Genomic DNA, 22160 nt, shown 5'->3' with positions numbered 1-22160 from the left:
CATAAGCAGTCACATGTTCATGGATCATGCTCCGGAGTTTCTTCAGGCTTTCCAAACTAAGCAAATAAAACATGCATACTACCATGACCTCATACTTCATTATGTTAAATTAATCTGCATTTAATGAACAGCTGGGCAGTATAGTTTCAATTTACTTTTCGCACATGGAGCCCTTTTTTTAGACCCAGCAAGTCCAATAAAAAATCCAGCCAACTCGGAGTTTTGCGGAAAGAAATCTCAAACAAGCTCATTCATAATATGTTTAACACACATTAAAGAGACTGTAAAAGGCATACACAATTAACTTTTCTCAAAAGATTAATTGAGGAAATGCTCGCTCAATATTTTATATTTTACAATTTTACTTTTCACATCCAGTTGTGTTCCTCAAGCAGCATGTCCTTGCAAATGACAAAACAGCATTTTCTGTAATTATGCAGAAGCAAATTATGCACACCGCTAAGGACGCGAAACCTCTCTGAACAGAGAATAGCGTGCAGAATTCTGCAGGGTAATTCCGTATCCTCACAGTTATTCCCTATTCCGAGAGCTCCAATTCATTAGAGGCAAAATTCCATGTGGAGATACTGTCTGGTAACAGTAACCTCATTGTTTAATTTGAGCCTGTGGTTTCCGGTGCTCAGCACCAGCACTTAATTGTCAACACCGGCACTTTTAAACAGTTTGCCACATGATGGTGCTGTTGGTCTAAATTATAGATGAATAAAACAGTTTTTTATTAATTCAATGTACATAAAGTTGGCTAATAGCTACCTCCCAAGCCATTCTTATAGATTTGGGAGGATGGAATAGTCTAAACAGTCACACTTGTAGGGTGTGATGGCTAGTAGTTGCGTTGGTTCCGTTATAGGCGGTGCTGGCAGGGGCAGTGGGTGGATGGAGCAAGCTGCAGTGGCCTCCTGACCAGGGCCCTGGCACTTATGTTTCTTACAAATTAGGCACTGATTTAATTTTCGCATGGAATTCTGCCTAAATCGTAATCAAGTCATTGATGGTTAAAAAAAAGTTGTTGTGCCAACCAAAGACTGGTGACAAGCACAGTGTAACATGTAAAACAATAGTTTATATTACAACAAAATTAAAATTAAGATTTAGCAATGAAACCCACACCTAGCAAAAAGACAGTGGAGCCGAATTCAACAGTAAGTGTGCAGGGAAAGAAAGGAAAGTGAGGGGAGAGAGAGAAACACACAAAAGCAAAGGAAGCAAAGAAAGAGGGAGCATGGAAGGATTAACAGAAAGACTGGCGAGCAGGAGGAGGCGATCAAAAGATCGGACTGTTTACACCTTGGCATGAAGGAATTTATTTCACCTCCAGACCCAACTTTGCGATACCGTCTTGTGGCAAGCTTTCAAGAAAAACAGCTGATAAAATAGCCTAAGTGACTTTAAACATATCATGAAAAAATCTCAGCTATTGTAATACATATTTTAGGATTCCAACATGTGACAAATTGGCAACATCTCCCATCTAGAGTCCGCAACACCCCTCTGAAGCCAGAATGGGTAAAGCACTTGGAGGCGTGGTTGTCCTTAGCAGTGCACTGCTGCAAAGTGTTATTCTCACACAATGAACCGCAGCACCTAAATCAAGAAGGAGTTGGCAAAAGCACCTTCCTTAAATATCAAAAGTGCAGTCTTGCATCTGTTTAATAATAAAACTGTGGCAAGCTCAAATTCACAGAACTCTGTAGATTGCCAGAGGTTGAAGGAGCACCTGTTCCTCTTAGACCTACACTTCCAGTGGTGAAGGAGATGAGCATTCAGCTACTTCAGAGTGACATGACTACATTTTCACAGTTGCGAAAAAGAAATCTGGTTCCTTGGCCTTCCTTGTGAGCGATCAATTGTGCTCTATTTTTAGGTCTAACCTACGCGCTATTGCAATGAAACAACACATACCACAACGCACACAACAAAGTCAACAAAGTTATAGATACATATACAGAGATGAGCTTTGGATTGTCCTTTTAACCTCTTCCATGCTCATGACAAGCTCAGCTCGTCATGAGGCACGGTTGAGCTGCACTCATGACGAGCTGAGCTCGTCATGACCGTTGGATTGTTCGCACGCGGGGATAATTACCCCGCTGTGCTGAACGTTCCAAAACGGGTGCAGCTGCACTGTGCCTCATGACGAGCTGAGCTCGTCACAAGCACAGCGGCGCCGCGCGCGGCCCCCCTCCCCCCGCACAGTGGGGGGAAAACACCCCGCAGCGAAGGGGTTAAGCCTTTGGCTGGTGTGTTCATTTCAATTTGGCATTCACTAAATGGGCAATTCACCAATGTTTGTGTCAGCACATAACATTTTGCGAATGTGAACACTTGACAAATAGTACCTTTCCAGATTCTGTAAACAAACACAGTGGTTGTCCCGATGTCCCACCCATACCCAGCACACTAGTTTGTTGAGTTTTGGTGCCTTGCCGCCCATTCTAGACCTGTTCCGGGGCTCCCCTGTCCGTTCCATATCTGCTATGTGCTTTTTAGGTTTCACTGCACAGGAGAAATCTATTGTTTTTAATATAAACTTTAAAGGGACTTACATCCTGCCTCCTCTCTTTCCTGGCTTCTCATTGGCTTCTCTGCTTGCCACTTACTTTTCCTCCATTTCTATTGGCTGTAGCATATTCTCCTGCATTTACAGTCTGCTTTTCTTATCAGTTTACCACTGCTGAAATACTGTTAACATCCACTTTGGCTGAACTATATTTTCCTAATGTTTTGCCTTTTACTATTGCAGCGTATTTATATAAAAATGTATCACCGAAGAGATTAAGTGATTTACATATAATCACAGGATGTTGCGCAGCGCCCCTGAGACTCGAACTGGGACCCCCAGCTCTTGAGTCAGCAGCTCTGGCCTCTACGCCACATCCTCTTTACTCCCATGTTATCTGTCCAGGAGCTCTTGCCTTCTCCCGGACGAAAACAGCTCTTTCTTCGTACATAGGCGAAACAGATGCATTACCAATGCTTGTTTATTTTTTACTTTACTGTTCTTTAACAGGTGTCGACAACGTTCGAAAATTAGAGTAAAAAATATTCAAAATGGCTGCCTGTGCCTCAAGCGGTACAAAAGGGGGTGGTGATGGACGGAGCATCTGAATCAATGAAACACTCACACCCAGTCAAAAGATCTGGGTTTAATCCATCACCGTTCTTTAGCCCACTCTGCCACCCCAGTTCAGACATGGCTATATGCAAATGAGTCTGACCCTGTGCCTCATGGGAACAGTCCAGCCCGAACTACCAAGCCATGTCTTCCCTGGACCGGAAACAAGCTTCCGAGGACCGGTTCCTGGCATTCCAGCCGTCTTCAGCCCGGCTTGCTTGAATCCAGTGGCAAAGTGAGCAAGGGACTCACGTCTGAGCATACCCTGCCACACTTATGGTGGCCAAAAGCGGTAAAAAAGGGGGTGGTGATGGACGGAGCATCTGAATCAATCAAACTCACACCCAGTCAAAAGATCTGGGTTTAATCCATCACCGTTCTTTAGCCCACTCTGCCACCCCAGTTCAGACATGGCTATATGCAAATGAGTCTGACCCTGTGCCTCATGGGAACAGTCCAGCCCGAACTACCAAGCCATGTCTTCCCTGGACCGGAAACAAGCGTCCGAGGACCGGTTTCTGGCATTCCAGCTATCTTCAGCCCGGCTTGCTTGAATCCAGTGGCAAAGTGAGCAAGGGACTCACGTCTGAGCATACCCTGCCACACTTATGGTGGCCAAAAACGGTAAAAAAGGGGGTGGTGATGGACGGAGCATCTGAATCAATCAAACACTCACACCCAGTCAAAAGATCTGGGTTTAATCCATCACCGTTCTTTAGCCCACTCTGCCACCCCAGTTCAGACATGGCTATATGCAAATCAGTCTGACCCTGTGCCTCATGGGAACAGTCCAGCCCGAACTGCCAAGCCATGTCTTCCCTGGACCGGAAACAAGCTTCCGAGGACCAGTTTCTGGCATTCCAGCCGTCTTCAGCCCGGCTTGCTTGAATCCAGTGGCAAAGTGAGCAAGGGACTCACGTCTGAGCATACCCTGCCACACTTATGGTGGCCAAAAGCGGTACAAAAGGGGGTGGTGATGGACGGAGCATCTGAATCAATCAAACATTCACACCCAGTCAAAAGATCTGGGTTTAATCCATCACCGTTCTTTAGCCCACTCTGCCACCCCAGTTCAGACATGGCTATATGCAAATCAGTCTGACCTTGTGCATCATGGGAACAGTCCAGCCCGAACTGCCAAGCCATGTCTTCCCTGGACCGGAAACAAGCTACCGAGGACCGGTTTCTGGCATTCCAGCCGTCTTCAGCCCGGCTTGCTTGAATCCAGTGGCAAAGTGAGCAAGGGACTCACGTCTGAGCATACCCTGCCACACTTATGGTGGCCAAAAGCGGTACAATAGGGGGTGGTGATGGACGGAGCATCTGAATCAATCAAACACTCACACCCAGTCAAAAGATCTGGGTTTAATCCATCACCGTTCTTTAGCCCATTCTGCCACCCCAGTTCAGACATGGCTATATGCAAATCAGTCTGACCCTGTGCCTCATGGGAACAGTCCAGCCCGAACTGCCAAGCCATGTCTTCCCTGGACCGGAAACAAGCATACACATTTCGCATCCACCTAGGAATGCAATGTGCATGTATCCGTCAAGTGTGGACGTGACAATGCGAACAAGCATTGGCAAAGACAACAGGGCGGCATTTTCCTTTTTAGAGACAAGACCTTTTGGTTTTGCCAAAGCTTGTTCGTTATGTGCTACCCCTGTGTGCCACTCATCATATAACAATGCATTGTAAAGAATGTGCTCCCGAGTTCGGATAAAGCTAACCACTTAGGCCAAAGCGGATGGGTCAGAACTGGCAGGCTCTGCTAGTTATCAAGGGTGGTCTTGTATGTTGCGGGTATAGAATGTTTTCAACAGTCATGTGTGTCCCTGTCTGGCGGTCGATGTGTTTCAGCCCTCTATGGTTTGGCGATTAGGTGTGGTAATCGTCAGGGCTGTGGCACTGCACAGGTTTATGTTCCAGAGGCTCAGTTTCTGTTTATTAAATGTATGTTGCTTGACCACCAGATATAAGGTTCAGATTGGGTCAATATATGTTTGCATTGGGATGTTCCTGTTTTCTGTTAGTGCGCGTTGGTCGAAACAAGTACAAGAGGAATCATTTCCTGCAATCTCATTTTGCTTTATATTGCTAATGTATTTACTTCGAGACTGTACTGGGTTCATCAGGGTCTGGTAGAGTCAATTCCTGTGGGCGGATTTTATTTTAAAATGAAGAACCTGCAATCAGTCCTTTACTAGGTCAGAGATTCTTTTCTAACCGGAAAAAAACAGACTTGAAAAGGGATACAGCAATCAGAAGCTACAATTGTAAATCTACCGATGTCTGATAAATCTTGTGATAGGAAGTATCTTGACATGGGGGAAATCAGATTAGTACTAGATATCTCTTCCATCTCATTCTGACTGGATGGTGGGGCGGAGTTTGCCAAGATGGTTGACATCACGGCTTAAGTGGAGGTTCTTGGTAGCCTTGCCAATATTCCGAGGAATCCTGTATCCATATGAACTAAACTCTTCTGCGCTGATACCACCCTTTGCCTGGAAAGCCTCCAATTGGTCCTTTTAATTGCTGTGCATTAAGTGGCTCAGTGTTTAAATGAAAATGGCCTTTGTCTCCCAACTTGACAAAATGGCGGCAGACAGGAAGCCTCTGAAATGAGGCAAATTCCAACAATGAGGCCTGGATTCGTGGGAATCCCACAGGAAAGAGGAGCTGTCACACAAGGATCTGACAAAGCAGTGACTGCCTGAAGGTGAACCTCGACGTATCACAGTGGATTGAAGTGGGGGACTGTGAGCTGGCCTGGAGTGGAGTTGCAAGGACCAGGTGACAGGAGAGCAAACCCTTCTGGGCTGAATGAAAAGACTGACAAGGGTGTCCACTGAGACGGAAGCCATACACTTGAGACTCGATGATGAAGCAGCTGCCTCGTAGCTACATCCAGCACTCGCGTGTTGCCCAGTATGGAGCCACAAGTTTAATCATGATTAGGACACAGTAGCTGAACAGCATTGGGAGTAGTCCCCCCCCTTAACACTTTTTTCCACTGAGCATGAGGTTAGGCCTGAGACTGATTGCTTGAGAGACATGGAATACAATATTACACCAAAGCCTAAGAACAATATTAGGGTACTAGTGCAATATGTCCTCTGGGTCTTACATGATTTACTATGATTTGTCTGTGAAGGGGCACACTACATCCATCTCGATGCCCTTGGAAGAGAAGTTATAATGTGAAGGGAGGAACTGGGAAAAGAAGTCCCTGCCTCACTGGACCAAGGACTAATTATCTACAGAGCTCTTGAAGACGATCCACCTTGGTGCTTCCTGGTAGCGAACTGTCTATGGGCCTGGTTGTGAGGGTACTGAGGATCTGATGGCACTGGCGTGGGGTATGTGAAACGAGGGATTAGACAACTTTCCCTTACCCTTCCCTCCTCTGAATAAATGCTTACATGACCCAATTCTGGCCTTAGAATTATGCCCTGCTTACATAGGCATTCAGATAAAAAATATAAAGTCCATAGGTATGTGTAGAACTGAAGGCATTATGATAGATGCCAGAGTGGACGTAGTAATAGATGTAGAATGGCAGCATGATGCCATGACATGGAACAGCCTGGTGAAGTGAGAAAAACTTGCAAGATATGCGACACAGGAGATGCCTTTGATTGAGTTCATCAGGCTGGGAACTATTGGGTGCCTGTGAAACCCTGTATAAGAGGAGGAGATACATTATAGACTTGGTCATCACACTGTACAGAGTATGTGGATCCCTGGGTGATGTGACCCACTCTGTAGATTGTGACAGGCTGTGAAAGGAAATACTTATGCTGCATACTGGCAGCCAACACAACACTTAAACATAGGCAGGGTCAGGCTCCGAGACACTCTGAACAAACTAGAATTAATCAGTGTGGTGGTGGAGCATGCAATGGACAAATGGCAGATGGGGCTTGGACACTCAGACCCCGCCTGCACAGCTAGACCCAACCAGAGAGCAGGTATTAGCACCCATAGAAAAATCCAGAAAAACACGTGAAAATAAAATTGATACTATATCGATGGAAGTTAATCTTCTGAGAGTATACGCAAGGTCAATGAAAGAATGCTGGACATGAAAATGATGGTAACTACCCTTGGAACCGAAGTGGCAGAGCTGAAAGTTATTCCCAGTCGGAATTGGCGAACAAGTTACTTACCTTCGGTAACCATATATCTGTAAGAGACATAGATTAGTTATGGATTACTCAGCTTTGAATTACCCCCAGGCGTCAGACTGGATCCAGAGAATGTTTTCTTCAGCAGTACCCCTACGCGTCGATAGGTGATGTTGGTCAATTCCGTGGTTGTCGTGGTCGCCGGAATGACGTCGCGATATCTACTTAGACGCCGCCCTCGCACGTTGACGTCAGTTCTTTACACGACATTCCACGCCAGAAGCGCAGAGCCATGCAAGATACTGACCACTGGTGCACAAAACTAGGGCCCTGAAGGGAAGTCCCTTACCCTAGAAGTCAGTTCGCAGAACGGGGAGGATGGGTGGGGCGGTGAGTAATCCATAACTAATCTATGTCTCTTATAGATATATTGTTACCGAAGGTAAGTGACTTGTTCATCTGAAAGAGACAATTAGTTATGGATTCCTCACCTTAGAATATATACCCCAGCAATACCAACCCCGGAGGTGGGTCTGCAAAGCCGTCTCTCCAGACTTGGCTGCCCAGGCAGTAGTGTTTGGTAAACGTGTACAATGAAGCCCATGTAGCTGCCTGGCAGGTATCATGAAGGGGGGGGGGGACTCCACGCCCTAAAGCAGCAGTGGCTGCTGTCGCCCTGGTAGGATGGGTGCGCAGCCCCACTGGAGGTTCCTTTTTCGATACGGAGTAGCAGATTTTGAGGCAAAGGATGACCCATCGGAAGGTGGTCAGTTTTTGCACGGCCCGACTTTTCTTGGCGCCCACATAGCCAACAAAGAGCTTGTCATCCACCCGGAATTGTTTTGTGCGATCCAGATAGAACGAAAGCGCACGTTTTGGATCCAGACGATAGAGCCTTTCCTCCTCTTTAGAAGGATGAGGGGGCGTGAAGAAGCTGGGCAAAGTGATGGTCTGTCCTATATGGAAAGAGGTAACCAGTTTGGGAAAGAAAGAAGGCCTAGTGCGAAGGACAACTTTGTCCAGATGAACAGCCAGGAAAGGAGATTTAGAAGAAAGGTCTTGAAACTCAATCACCTTGCAAGCAGAGGTGATGGCAACTAGAAAGACAGTCTTAGGAGTTAGTAGTCTGAGAGGATAGTTATGTAGCGGCTCGAAGGGAGCGCACATAAGATAGGTGAGAATCAGTTTCAAGTCCCACTGGGGCATTACGAAAGGGGTTGGAGGAAACAAGTGTTAAAGAGAAGTTTTAAAATAGGGGACTTGAAAAGAGAAGGCTGGTCAGGCAGCCGAAGGAAGGCCGAAATATAGCCTTTGAGAGTGCCCAGAGGAGAGCCCTGCTGGGCCAAAGAACGAATGAAGAGGAGAACCTCTGAAAAGGGAGCCGAAAGGGGATCCACAGCCTTTGCTGCGTACCATGCCTCAAACGTGTTCCATCTCCAGGCGTATACCGTTTTGGTGGAAGGACGCCTGGCTGTCAAGTTAACATTACAAACTTCGGGAGGAAGGTCGAAAGCTGCCAACTGTCGGCGCTCAATCTCCACACAAGGAGGTGGAGGCTGGACAGGTTCAGGTGGCGGACCATCCCCATTTGCTGCGACAGAAGATCCTTGTAGAAGAGTCAGTCCGCTCGTGGGATCGATGGCCATGTGTAATAGCTCGGGATACCAGACTCTTTGTGCCCAATAAAGAACCACAAGAATGACTTGGGCCCGGTCGCGCTTGATCTTCTTCAGCACTCTGGGCAGAAGTGGTATATGCGGAAAGGTGTATAGAAGACCGCAACCCCACTCACAACGAAAAGCGTCACCTAGCAAGTGCCGCCTTGGAAATTCCAATGCGTAGAACTGCTGACTCTTCGGTGGCAAATAAATCTAACCAAGGCACTCCCCACTGCTGAAAGAGACCTTGCACCCCCTCGGAGTGAAGACGCCATTTGTAATCCATCATACATCTGTGGCTGCATTTGTCCGCTTTGGCGTTAAGAGAACCTGCCAGGTGTTGGACCACCAGAGATATGCCCTGATGTTCCAGACACGTTCAAAGGTGGATAGCCTCTTGACATAGGGTCCCGACCCCACCCCGCCCTGTTTGTTGCAGTACCACATTGCGATGGTGTTGTCAGTGAACACCTGCACTACTCTTTCCTGGACAGAGGTAAGGAATGCCTTTAGTGCAAGATGAATCCTCCAAAGCTCCAGAAGCTTCATGTGGAGCCTGGACTCCGCCGGAGACCAGAGGCCTTTGATCTCCCCGCCTCCCATGTAGCTGCCCCACCCCAGCAGTGATGCATCTGTCACCACAGTGAACTCTGGTTGGGGAAGGGAGAGGGATCTGCCATTGACCCAATCCTGGTTCGTTTGCCACCACTGCAATTGGGGTATAGTGCCCTCAGAGATCTGGATGCAATCGGAAAGATTACCATGATGCTGTGCCCACTGGAACTTCACGTCCCACTGCAGAGACCACATATGCCACCTGGCATAGTCCACCAGCAGGATGCAGGAGGTCATGAGGCCCAGTAGCCTCAGGGTCATTCTGACCGAAACCCGGGATAGAGGCTGAAAGATCAGAATCATAGTGCGAATATCCTGGACTCTCTGCTCGGGAGGATAAGCCCAAAACTGTGCTGTGTTCAGAACCGCTCCGGTAAAAAGGAGCTTCTGAGAGAGAATCAGGTGTGACTTTGGCACATTGATGGTGAGCCCCAGTGAATGCAGGAGGTCGGCAGTAGTCCGGAGGTGGGAGACGACAGTCTGGGGCAAGCCCACCTTCAACAGCCAGTCGTCGAGATAGGGAAAGACTGGAACCCCTGATCTGCCCAGATGAGCTGCGACCACCGCCATCACTTTTGTGAACACACGAGGGGCACTGGTAAGGCCAAAGGGGAGCATCTTAAAGGGGCAAAAAGCAGACTCCGCTGGGCGAGAGGTGATGCGAGGCCCAAGGACCAGGCCGTAGCCCTAGAGTCCTTAAAGCGCTCAATCGCATTGTCCTTCTTGTCGGTAAACAAGCGACGGCCATCAAAGGGCATGTCCAAAAGCGTAGCTTGGACATCACCCGAGAAGCCAGTAGACCTCAACCAGGCGTAGCGTCTAAGGGCTACTGACATGGAGATCATCCTGCCTAGTGAGTCGGTGGTGTCCAGCCGACACCAAATGGCGAACTTCGCTGCGTCTCTCCCATCGGCAACAGCACGGAAGAGCAAGGCCTGGGCCTCCTCCGGGCTCTGTGGCAGCGCCTGCGCAACTGTGTCCCAAACTCAGTGGGAGTAACGGACCAAGAGACATGCAGTGTTCACCAACCGCAGTCCTAAGCTAGAGGAAGTAAACATCTTCTTCCTGAAGTGGTCCAGCTTCTTGGATTCCCTATCAGGTGGTGCGTTAGGGAATACAGCCTTGGAAGTCGAGGCTTGGACCACCAAGCTCTCACGGGTGGGCTGATGGGAGAGGAAAATGAGATCACCCGGGGCCAGGCAGTGGCATCGGGCAATCTCCTATCCACAGGAGCCCAATGTTGGGCTTGGACCAAGTGCCCAAAAGTATGTAAAGAGAGCCTTGTTGAACGACAGCAGGGGCTCCGAAGAGGTGACTGCGGGCTGAAGCACCTCGGTCAGGAGGTTAGTCCTGACTGCTACCATAGGAAGCTCGAGGATTAAGGCCTCGGCCGCCCTACGCAAGACCACTGCGTAAGATGCACCCTCCTCTGTAGCCACGGTAGGAGGAGATAGCAGGCCAAGGTCTGGGGATTTATCCAAACCACTGGCCTCAACCAACTCCTTTCTTCAGTCAAGATCTTCCAACTGGTCTGCTAGAGGGTCCAGACAACTCCCAGTCCTCCATACTCTCCTCTGGTAGCCATTCAGGGCGATAGGGAACACCAGGGGAGAACAGTGGTACAAAAGTACCGGTAGGCGCCAGTCCCGACATCGGTCTGGCTCCGCGTCTATATCGAGGGGGAGCGTGGGGTCGACGTCGGCTGGGGACACAACCGACGTCAGAGGGGGCGGAGGTGCTGCCACTGGATTTGGCACAGGAGGTGGTTTCATGAGGTCAACTGGCGCCAATCCGGATCCAGGCCTGGATACTTTACTGGATCGACTTTAAAACCCTGTGTCTTTCTTTTAAGATCCTCAAGTTGTCCTCCCCTCAGATTCTTGAGAATCTGCTTATCCCCTATGCTCCCTCTCGCTCCTTGAGATCTGCCTGTCAAAATTTGGTGGTAGTGCCTCGGTTCAAGTTGTGTAGAGTTGGAGGCCAGTCCTTCCGGGTCATGGCGGCCAAACTTTGGAACTCGCTTCCGCCCCATATCTGTGCATTTGACAATTTGCTTGCATTCAGGAGGGCCAATAAAACTCATTTGTTTCCTAAGGCTGTTTAATTTTTTGCCTTCCTGCTCCTATCCGTAATCTGTATGGCGTTATGTATGTTATCTGCCTGTTCAAAAGCGCCGGGACGCCCCTTTGCTGGGGCAGCTGTGCGCTATAAAAATCCCCATAACATAACATAAGATAACATAACTTGTGGGCCCTGTGGTGCCGAAGCCGCCGGCATCGAAGGCCTAGAGCCACCAACGAGTCCGCGGGGCCCAGGGCACGGCAGCGGAGTCGGGCTGCCCGAAGATGGAATGCAAGGCTTCTAAAAGCTTTGAAGCTGGGCAGGGGTCGCTCCGGCTCCCAGAAAGGGAGGGAAGGCCGCAGTCGACCCAACAGGGTTGCGGGCGGACCCGGATGACTACCTTGCGCTTCCTGCGTCACGTCGGCCGACGGACAGGGAGAACCCGAAGAGCAATGGTGCTTCTTCGCCTTCTTTTTGTGCTTCGACTTACCCGAAGATGAAGACTTGGACAAAGAGTGGTGGTGATGACTCCGCGACTGGTCCCGCGACTTCCCTCTCGACCGGGACTTCAAAAGGCGCAGAGCTGACTGCCGGGCCTCGAGAAGCTAGAAGTTGGTTATTCTTCACTTGGCCCTACAAGTGGATTGTGACTGCTCTTTTCAGCAACTTGGGAGATAGAGGGGACCAGTGAGATAGGAGGTAAGCGGGACAGCTTAGTGTGAGGAAGAGATGGGTTATTTAAAAAGATATTGCTACAACTATTTAAAATTTGGGTGAGACAATAACATAAGACAAGAAAGCATTAAAATACATTTGATGATAAGGCTTACTGATTTACTTCAATTTTTAGTACTTTGCCAGGACATACATCAATGGGTTTTGAACCACATGGTTCATTGCAATCAATGAGCTTCTCTACATCAACCAGGGAGAGCTTAATAAACTAGATATTATCTGCATCCGGGGAGGAAGGCTTGAAACTAGATGCTCTTCTTCCAGGACTCTAGTTTGTGAAGTCTTGCAAGGGTCTGCCATTTCTTCACAAACACTCAAAATTTACTTACTGTCTATAGCTACATTGTTGAGGTAGCACAAGTTAGATTTTCTGATGTCCGCAATTCACATCCCACTAGTAAAGTAAGTGCAAAGTGAGACGGAAAATACTATTGCAGGCTGCCTAGGAGATTTCAAGGGATGAGGAATAGAATGACAGTTTTAAATGCGGTGTAAGGTGAGCATAGACGGATCACTCTAGGTGGACATTTTGTCAGAAGGCCACCAAGAAGAGCCTTGATTTTTGGCTACATAATGAGTTCTTCATATAATCAGCAGATCAGAGAGTGGTGAAATATATCATCTCTACCTCTGTCAAGCTAAGCAATATTCTTCCCTTCCTTAAGGCATTTGACAACCTAAGGCTCAGGGATACAGTCCATCTAACAGGGTGGGTCTTAAATGACTTTGGGCCTAGCAAGAGACACACTATATCCAAGGATGATTTTAATCAGACATCAAGCTGGTTGCAGGTTAACATCAATGGCTACCCCAAAGTCTGACGTGTCCTGGGCCAAGAAAGCCTTTGTTTAGGGCTGCTCCTTGAGCGCCTGGAGAGCCAACATGCACAATGCTGTTTTGGGTAAGATTCAAGAAGAGAAGTATGTGGGGTGTTGTCATACAGACCTGAAGGCTCACCTTTGGGGGGAGAGCTACTGCTAACACAACCCATTAGTTTCACTTTGGACATTAAGCTATTTGGTTTCCTATCGGATCACTTCCAAAGCTGCTTTCAGGTAGACCTGATTAATGCTCGTTTGCACACAAGAAAACAAAGATAACAAAAGACGCAAGTAGATAGTAAAACCATGAATGCTCATTATTCACCCGAGCTGACCCAGAAAATAGTACAGAATAAATATACATGCTCAGCATTTATCTGTAGCACACATTCTTATCATAATTTCAGCCATATGCCTTTTTTTGCAGGGCATGCAAGCATAGTAGTATAAGCAGTTAGACAAAGCACTCAAGTTGGCAAACCTTTTGCAATAGCAAAAAATACACAACGTAATCTACTAGGTGGCATGATTCAGAACAATGTGTCAGTCAGTCAATATACTTTATTGCGATAACTTAATATCATATAAAGACAATGGCAAAGTACAGGTTATTTAAAATACATATACAATAAATACATAGTTTAAAAAAAGTTAAGATACATACAAAAGAAATAAAGATCATACAAAAAGTCATACATTTTGTGCAACATGCGAGGTACTAAGAGCCCCAGAATAAGACATATCTAAAACCAAATATGTCCCTGTTACAAGTCCTATTATAGTCACAGAGTGCCTTTTATAATACTCAGTTTATGCTATTGAAGGGGGGTTATTATATTTTTTTAACCTAATGTTCCTGCTCCTAATAGCACTCACTAGGAAGCTAGCCACATAGAACATAATCCTAGGAGTCTGCAGAAGCTGTAAATAAATAAGAGCAGGTTTAACTTGAATAAATCCAACCTCCTTTAGGATGGGCACAAGAAACTTCCTCCTCGCCTCTACGTAATGCCCACAGAACATCACTAGGTGCATAGTATTTTGTTCGGAGAAATGGTCAAAGGAACATGGTAACGCCTTTTCTGGGGTACTCCATACAGGATAAAAACCAAGATTAAAATGTATCAAGTTAAAACGAAATCGGGTTAAAATATACCTGTGGTAAGGGTGGGTCACCATGTTCAAGTAGCTTTCTGGGCCGTCAGGTATAGATAATATTAGACTGACCCTAACGCTTGGTTTTTTCAACTCACTCTCTTCTCTTCTCTTTCCAGGGATAAAAGCTCTCTCATTGCACACTTTGTTAATACAATATCTTTGGGTGTTATAGACTCTGTTGCTGAGTATAACTCTGGCCTCCCCAACTTGGTGAAATTTTCCTTAACGTAGGTCAACCACTTAATGTTATTAACTTTATCCAAACACAGGCAATCTTTCATGATAATATGATTTAGGGGAATTTCTTTGTTAAGCCACATCCTCAGCCAAGCTACATGAGGTGCTGTTTTTATCAAGTCTGTGATGTAGCCTTCCCCAAGTTCCAAATGTACAGTGTAGGACGGAGTCGACTGTGGGACACCAAGAACAGATCTGAAGAATTTATTTTCCATGATCTGTAGGGAGTCTAAACCCCTATAACCCCAAATTGAGCTGCCATAAGATGCAACTGAAATACATTTAGCCTTATAAATTTTCATTATGGCTGCAATTGGCCTGGCCCCCAGTTTCTTAGAGAACCCCTGGAGAGCTGAAGATGTTCTTGCTAACGAGATTACTCTGTTCTTTAGCTGGGGTCCCCAGTTACCCTTTTCATCGAATGTGATCCCTAGGTAAGGGAAGGAAGCTACTCGAGCAAGCTTCTCCCGTCCACAAAAAAAGGTTTTATGACAGTTTTTCCTTGCTGCGCTGCCCATAAGCATAATTTGGGACTTCTTCGCGTTTATTTTTAGGTCAAGTGAGCCCATAAAAGTTTCAAAGGCGTCCAAAAGACGTTGGAGCGCCACCCCGGTACGTGCAAGAAGTACCGCGTCATCCGCGTAAAGGAGAACAGGGATCCCCTGCTCCCCTACACGCGGAATATCTAGGGTCACGTCCCACAGGGCGGGTTCTAGAGCATTCACATATAATGTGAACAATAGGGGTGCAAGAATGCACCCCTGTCTGACCCCCTTTTCTGAAGCAAAGTCCTCCGTACACCGTCCACCCGTGGTGACTCTAATTTTAGCTGTAAGGCCTGAGTGCAAGTCTGCCAATAAGTTAACTATTGTCCTGTCCAAGCCCATTTCTAGCAATATGGACCAAAGCTTTGATCTGTTGACCAGATCAAAAGCAGAGGAGAGGTCCATGAAACCAAGGTACATGGACCCCGCCTTGGCCTTGGTGTATTTCTCTACCAGCATATGCAAATTGAGACATTGGTCCTGAGTGCTTCTTTTGTGTCTAAATCCATATTGAACATTGGTCAGAATACTTTTCTCAGTTGCCCACTCATTTAGTTTTGCTAATATGACTCTTGCTAAAATTTTAACTGATGAGTCAATCAATGAGATCGGTCTATAACATGCAGGATCCTGCCTATTTCCCCTTTTAAACACAGGGATAATTATTGATGTTTTCCATGGCTCTGGTATGTTATCATGGCTTAAGGCATTGAAGACCCTACAGAGTAATCTAGACCAAAAATTAGGGAAGCATTTAAAAGCGTCAGCAGGAACACCATCAGGTCCTGGCGCCTTTTTCTTCAGAGTACAATCTATCATACAGTGCTGTAAAGATTGTGTTAACAGAACACTGCCAACAGAACACGTTGGTTATTTGACTGTCTATGCTAGCCAGGTGGCTTACAGCTGAATAATACCTTGCCATTCTGGCTCAAAGCCAGGGGCACACTTGGTATGTTCTGGGAATGCACACCGGGAAAAAACAAGAAATTAAGGTAGGATAGGACAATTTGATGAGTTGGTACACCTCTTAGGAAAAGGATGCATGGACTGACAAAATGAAATATTTTTATTGTGGGAGGGACAGCTAGGAAAGTGGACAAGGCACTGCTCTCCCAGACATGTGCGATCATCTCTCAAAAATAGCTACTTGTTATAATTGTAGATGCTTTGAACTAATACTTAAACATTTACCATGGCACAGGGCTCCCTGAAAAAAGTTTTAGGAACCTGCAACGGGTTCAGAATCCTATTTAAATTAGTCCTCACCATTCAATTAAATCTGAGCTGACCGCTTCTTGCTGGATTCGTATAATAAGAGAAAGAGTTGGATTTCAAATGCTTTTTCTTGTCGGACAAGAGACCCAATTAATCTTCCTAATAATTGATTCTATAATATCGAAGTTAGCCATAAAGATTATTTACAACAACAAAACGAATGGTCTCGAATCATTAAGTTAGAACTTTTTCCTATAAGTTTCTATTGCAAAGCTTCTGAATGACTCCTGCCAAGTCATAAGTAACCTTTGCATCATGGCTTTTCAAGAATGCTTAAACATTGACAGTCATACCTCTCTCGTAATAAGAATTATACCTTTATCATAAAGAATATGCAACTATCAGTCATGTGTTCTGCTCTCACATTCTGTGTAACAAACAGTCTGAACACATTAGCCAAAGTTAATATACATGCATGAATACCTCGAAGAAATGAATGAACAAATAAATGAGCGGGAAACAGCTGCTTCCAAAGGTAGAATCCCGGCGTAAGCAGATAGCTAACAACAGCAAGAGGCGCACTCTAATATTCAAAAGATATACATTTCTTCCAACAAAAAAGTTTGCATTTTGGCCTTAAAGGCTGGGTCTAATACAATACTTCGAAGCTGGTCCGGCGCAGAGTTCCTTAAGTTAGCTGTTGGGAAAGCAAATGGCCTCCCCCCCACCCCACGCCCCCCCCCCCCCCCCAAGTAGATTTTGGCTAGCTGAGCGTATATAAAGGGGACCCGTTTTGAGTATGTCCCTTTGGGAGATCATTAAAGCTTTACATTTCATTCTTTTCTTAATTGGTAACCAATGAAGTTGATCCAAACTTTTTCACACAGACGGACTTTTCAGAATGTTTAAGACAAGTTTTGCTGCCACATTTTGCATTCTTTGTAGCCTGTTTAACCGTCTCATTGGTAAACCCAAATACAATGCATGTGCACAATCTAACCTAGAGGTGATTAAAGCGTGTACAATATCCTTCCTTGTGCATCTGGCAAACATGTTAACCTCTTTCTCAAGGCTTTTAATAGTGTAACACAGACTGCAACATTTGCCTGCACCTGTGGCTGGAATGATACTTCAGTATCCACTTTCACCCCCAGGTTTCTGACCAATGATTTCAGAGTCGGGGATTCCCCCAGGTATGACGGACAAATTCTTTGTATGTCCAATGGGGATACATTTTGACAGAGCTCATTTGCACGGACTTATGAAATTTATTTATTGACTCTACATCTATTAATTGCCTTGTCAGTGTTTTGATAATCTAGGCGGGTAAGGTATTATGGACAAGAATTTATCAACAACAGAAATTATCTAAATGTTATATTTTAGATAATTATAAAAAGAGCACATAGACATAAAATAATAGTGATATAACAAATTATGAAGACCGAGGTTAAAATAAACAATTGAAGTGGCTCAATGATTTAATACATAAATTCAATATCAGATGCATTCATAGAATATGTTGCCTTAATTATTGACCAGATGTTACCATTAATATATGTACTATTAAAACAAATGTAAAGACTAGGCATCTAAAATCATAATGTTATGAGAAAAATAGTAAATGCTTACCAAATTTGCCATGTAAATTGTCAACAGCCCTCTCCTTTAAAATAGAAAACAAAAATACTTTGTAAATATTCGAACATTTTCAGCAACTTTAATGTATATTCAGGGAAAAAATATCCCATAAGATCTAGGCTGAGAAACACCTGGTATGTGGCTCCTTATTAGTACTTTGCCCACATGAAATGCCATGGACTACATCCACAAGAATAAGCTACGGATTACAAATTACCTAAAACCTTACTCTATGTGATCATGATATATTTCTAAGGATACAAAACCTCCTATAAGTCGAGGGTTTTCAAACAGTTTGTAAGTCTAAGGTCTATAATATCAACCTGTACTCGACTCCATAACAACAACTACTACTATATTATCGAAATAAGCAAATACAGGGATAAAAAAGAAGTTACTTACCTTTGCTAATGCTCTTTCTGCTGGATACTCTATCTAAACACAGGTTTCTCACTTTGTGAACATTCACAGGCGCCAGACTGGATGAGAAAGATTTTTCAGCATAGCCCCTGCGTGTCGATAGGTGGCCTCTTGTGGCTCTCCGTCGACTCTGCTCTGTCCCAGAAATAACAAATGGAGCCGTATGCAGATGCCACCAATACTTTCTCTCGGACCTGGAGCCTAATAGCAATCAATTGCACCTGTGTGCTGATCGGTAATATTGGTGCCTATTTAGACTGAAAAAAGAGCCCATTCCACAGGACGGGGAGCAGGCATGGTGCTGAGGAATCTGCTGTTAGATTGAGTATCCACCAGAAAGAGCATTAGCAAAGATAAGTAACTTGTTCTTCTGATGAATAATTCCAACAGCAGATTCCGTAGCTTGTGAATGCACACTAAAGTAGTACCTCCCAAGGTGGTGAGATTCTAGAATCACTCAGACCAAAACGTCCTGAACGACTGAACAAATAAAATGCCCTTCCTGTCAGATCTGGCTGTCAAGGCGATAGTGCCTGGTGAACGATGGTCACAAGTGCTGGACGCAAGGCATATCAGCAGGACTGAATGGCACAATAACTGAAGCTGGGACAATCGCCTTTGGAAGCCACCTTGCCAGCCAGTGAAAAAACACAAAGCTGGAATGTCCTCTAAAGAAACCGCCAGAAGGAAAAAAAAAGGAGGAAAAAGCGAGAAGGCAAAAAAAATATCCGGGATTAACCAATACAACAACAGCAGAATGGGAAAGAAAAAGGGAGAAAACAAATTGGAAACCAGGAATCTGGGAGCTTTGCGACACACCAGACAATCCTTCAGATGTCAGGTTCAGGTTCATAAACTTTATTCGGGTAACTCAGTACCCATAAAAGCACAACATCATAACAAGTTTAAAAAAACGAAGGCAAATGAGAAATTTTACAATGATATAGCTATAACAATTTGATGAAATGGGTTGCAAGTTAAAAATAACTTCATTGTAATAAATACATAGAAAGATTACTATTATATAAAACATCATCCTGCAATTATACAAAGATAGTCAGTCATGATAATATTTCAGGGATCGGACATGATCTTACGTGCTCGGGTGGCAACTCTCAGAAATGTACTTATACGGAGAATCAACTCTTCATCAACCAAAGAGACTAGGCACGAGTAAGCATTATCCAGACTAATGGGTCTTCTCTTTTAAAAAAAATGGATATAAGAGCCACTTGGTGTATTTTATATAATACTTGCAAAAAAAATAAGAAATGTAAAATTGTTTGACCACTCTCTCCATCACAAGGGCAAGGTGTGTGGTCAAGGTTAGGGTGGTAACCAAGGGGAAAACAGAGTGCAAATCTGACAGTTCCTGCTCTCAGGCGTAATAATAGACTCCTGTCCCAGTGACTCAGATAGGGTGAGGCACATCGTTAAAGGATGGTGGTGCCGTTCAATTGACATATAACTATCAACAGAAGATTTCTTGGGTTCCAATTCAATCCTTTCTGTGTTATATAGAGAATAGAGGGCATCTCTTAGCTCCTTTTTAGGCACAGTGTCCGCTATACTTGGATTTAAAAAAATACTTTCTTTGTTGACACTGCGCAAGCTTTGGTGCACTCCACTCAACCAGGGGATTCATCCCTTTCTCGCACATAACACAGTCATTAATAATCTCTCTAGTAAGGGAGGCGACCTGGATCTTCCATACTGATAACCAGAAAAGAGCAGGTCGGGCACAAATAAAATCATATATAAAATTAAGGTTAAGTTCTCTGTGGAAAATATATTGTGGGGTAGAGATTGGAATGCCCAGCAGTTTCCTGCAAAACCTATTTTCTTCCTGCTGAATACAGGAACTGTTTGCAATACCCCAATTCTCAGCCCCATATGTGGCAACGGAAACGCACTGTAATTTAAAAAGATTTTGAATAGCTAAAATGGCGCCAGTGGTCTTTGGGCGGGGAAGGCTAAGATTTGAATTGGTGGCCTTTGAGAACTTGCTCCTGGAGTGAGCAAGATGCTCAGTCTAGGAGCCGTTCGTAGCAAAGACCAACCCAAGATATGGGAATGTGCGGGTACTAGTCAATTTCTGACTATCCACTGCAATGGAGCTTAGCTGTCACTTCCCAGGACCACAGGACATTAAAAATGATTTTTTAAAGTTAACACACAGGTCCAAGCTGTCCATATACCTGACAAAAGTCTGTACTAAAATACGCAGGGAGTTAGGAGTGTGGCCTATACGGACCGCATCGTCTGCGTAAAGTAATATGGGAAGAGTTTTCCCATTAATTATAGAAACATCATGAGTTGAGGTTTTTAACGAGTTGTTCAACCCACTGATGTAAATAATAAAAAGGAGGGGGGACAAGACACAACCCTGTCTGACCCCCCCTTCCTGCCTTAATGGCTCCCGATACCTCTCCGCCCATGCCGATCCTCACCTGCTCCTGGAGATCTTTATGAAGGTACACTAAGAAGTGTACCAGAGGCTCATCCAGCCCATATGCCAGAAGGATTGTCCATAGCTTTGACCTATTGACAAGGTCAAACGCAGAGGACAAATCGATGAAGGCCAGATAGACTGGGGACTTCCGTGCCATAGGGTATTTCCCAATAACCAAATTAAGTTTGAGGCATTGCTTGTTTGAGCCCACCTTGCTATGGAAGCCTAGCTGACATGGCTCTTAGATGCCGTTTTCCTCTGTCTTGGTTAAAATCTTATTATACAAAACTTTTCCCAATATTTTTAGAGTATTGTCAATTAGTGAGATCGGCCTATAATTACTAGGCTGGGACCGAACCCCTTTTTTAAAAATTGGGACTATGATACTCTTGGTCCATGTTTCAGGTAGCGTAGCGTATGTTAAACTGTTAAAAATGTTCAAAATTAGCGGGGCCCAGAAGTCTGGTTTCCATTTTATTCGCGGGAGTGTACTCAACAACTTCCCAAAGTTTCATGGCGATCGGATGAATGGTGTAGTAATGCATAAAGGACAAACAGACATACTTAAGTTTTTAAATATATAGATAGACTAGCTTACCTGTCGCGCGTTGCTGCGATCTCAGAAGAAAAGAAATGTAAGGAAACTTGTTATGATCACATTCAATTTACATTGTGTCATTTTTATTGAAACTTATTGAAACTTATTTATTTCAATATGGAAAAATTTTAAAGTGTTGTTTTAATTCTGTTTATTTATTCGAGTGCTTGTGGATACACGTTTTTTTTTTTGTTTTTCCGTCTGGTGCGTACACAAATAAATCAGAAGGTTTTCCGACGCGTGAGCTGGCCACATACAGTTGTCCATGTGAGAAGCACAGATTCTCCAAATCTAGTCCACACACTTGCAGCGATTGTCCTTGTGCTTTGTTGATGGTCATTGCAAAAGTGAGTCGCACCGGAAAGTGTAAACGTTCAGTATTGGAAAGATTATGAGAGCACTGGGGGGCCGATATTTAACATTTTTTTTTGTGTGTTTTTGCCAGAAACCTTCGTCGGAGTATACTCAACAACTTCCCAAAGTTTCATGGCGATCGGATGAATGGTGTAGTAATGCATAAAGGACAAACAGACATACTTTCGATGTTATATATACAGATTGACAGCCCGTCGGGGCCAGGTGCCTTCTTCCCAATACTCTGATGGATAGCCTCTTCCACTTCAGAGATGGTTAGCTCTATGGTGGTAAGTGGTCCAAAATCATATTGGTCTGTCTCTGGTTAGGGGGGGTAGCATGATTTTTTGCAAAGTGATTTTCCCAAGACTCACTAGAGA

General features: G+C 44.9%; 1 protein-coding gene across 1 annotated transcript in view; it reads right to left on the bottom strand.

The window, feature by feature from the left end:
- TMEM135 (transmembrane protein 135) overlaps positions 1-22160 on the bottom strand; it is a 1155226-nt gene that overhangs the window by 802092 nt on the left and 330974 nt on the right. Inside the window, exon 4 of the mRNA XM_086933979.1 lies at positions 17948-17981. Within this exon, the coding sequence (XP_086790105.1) occupies positions 17948-17981 (34 nt within the window). The remainder of the gene's footprint in view (positions 1-17947; positions 17982-22160) is intronic.

The sequence above is a fragment of the Lissotriton vulgaris genome, chromosome 8 (genome assembly GCF_964263255.1).
Source record: "Lissotriton vulgaris chromosome 8, aLisVul1.2, whole genome shotgun sequence".
Taxonomy (NCBI): Eukaryota; Metazoa; Chordata; class Amphibia; order Caudata; family Salamandridae; genus Lissotriton; species Lissotriton vulgaris.
The sequence above is the reverse complement of the archived record's forward strand: the minus strand, read 5'-3'. Positions and strand labels throughout refer to the sequence as shown.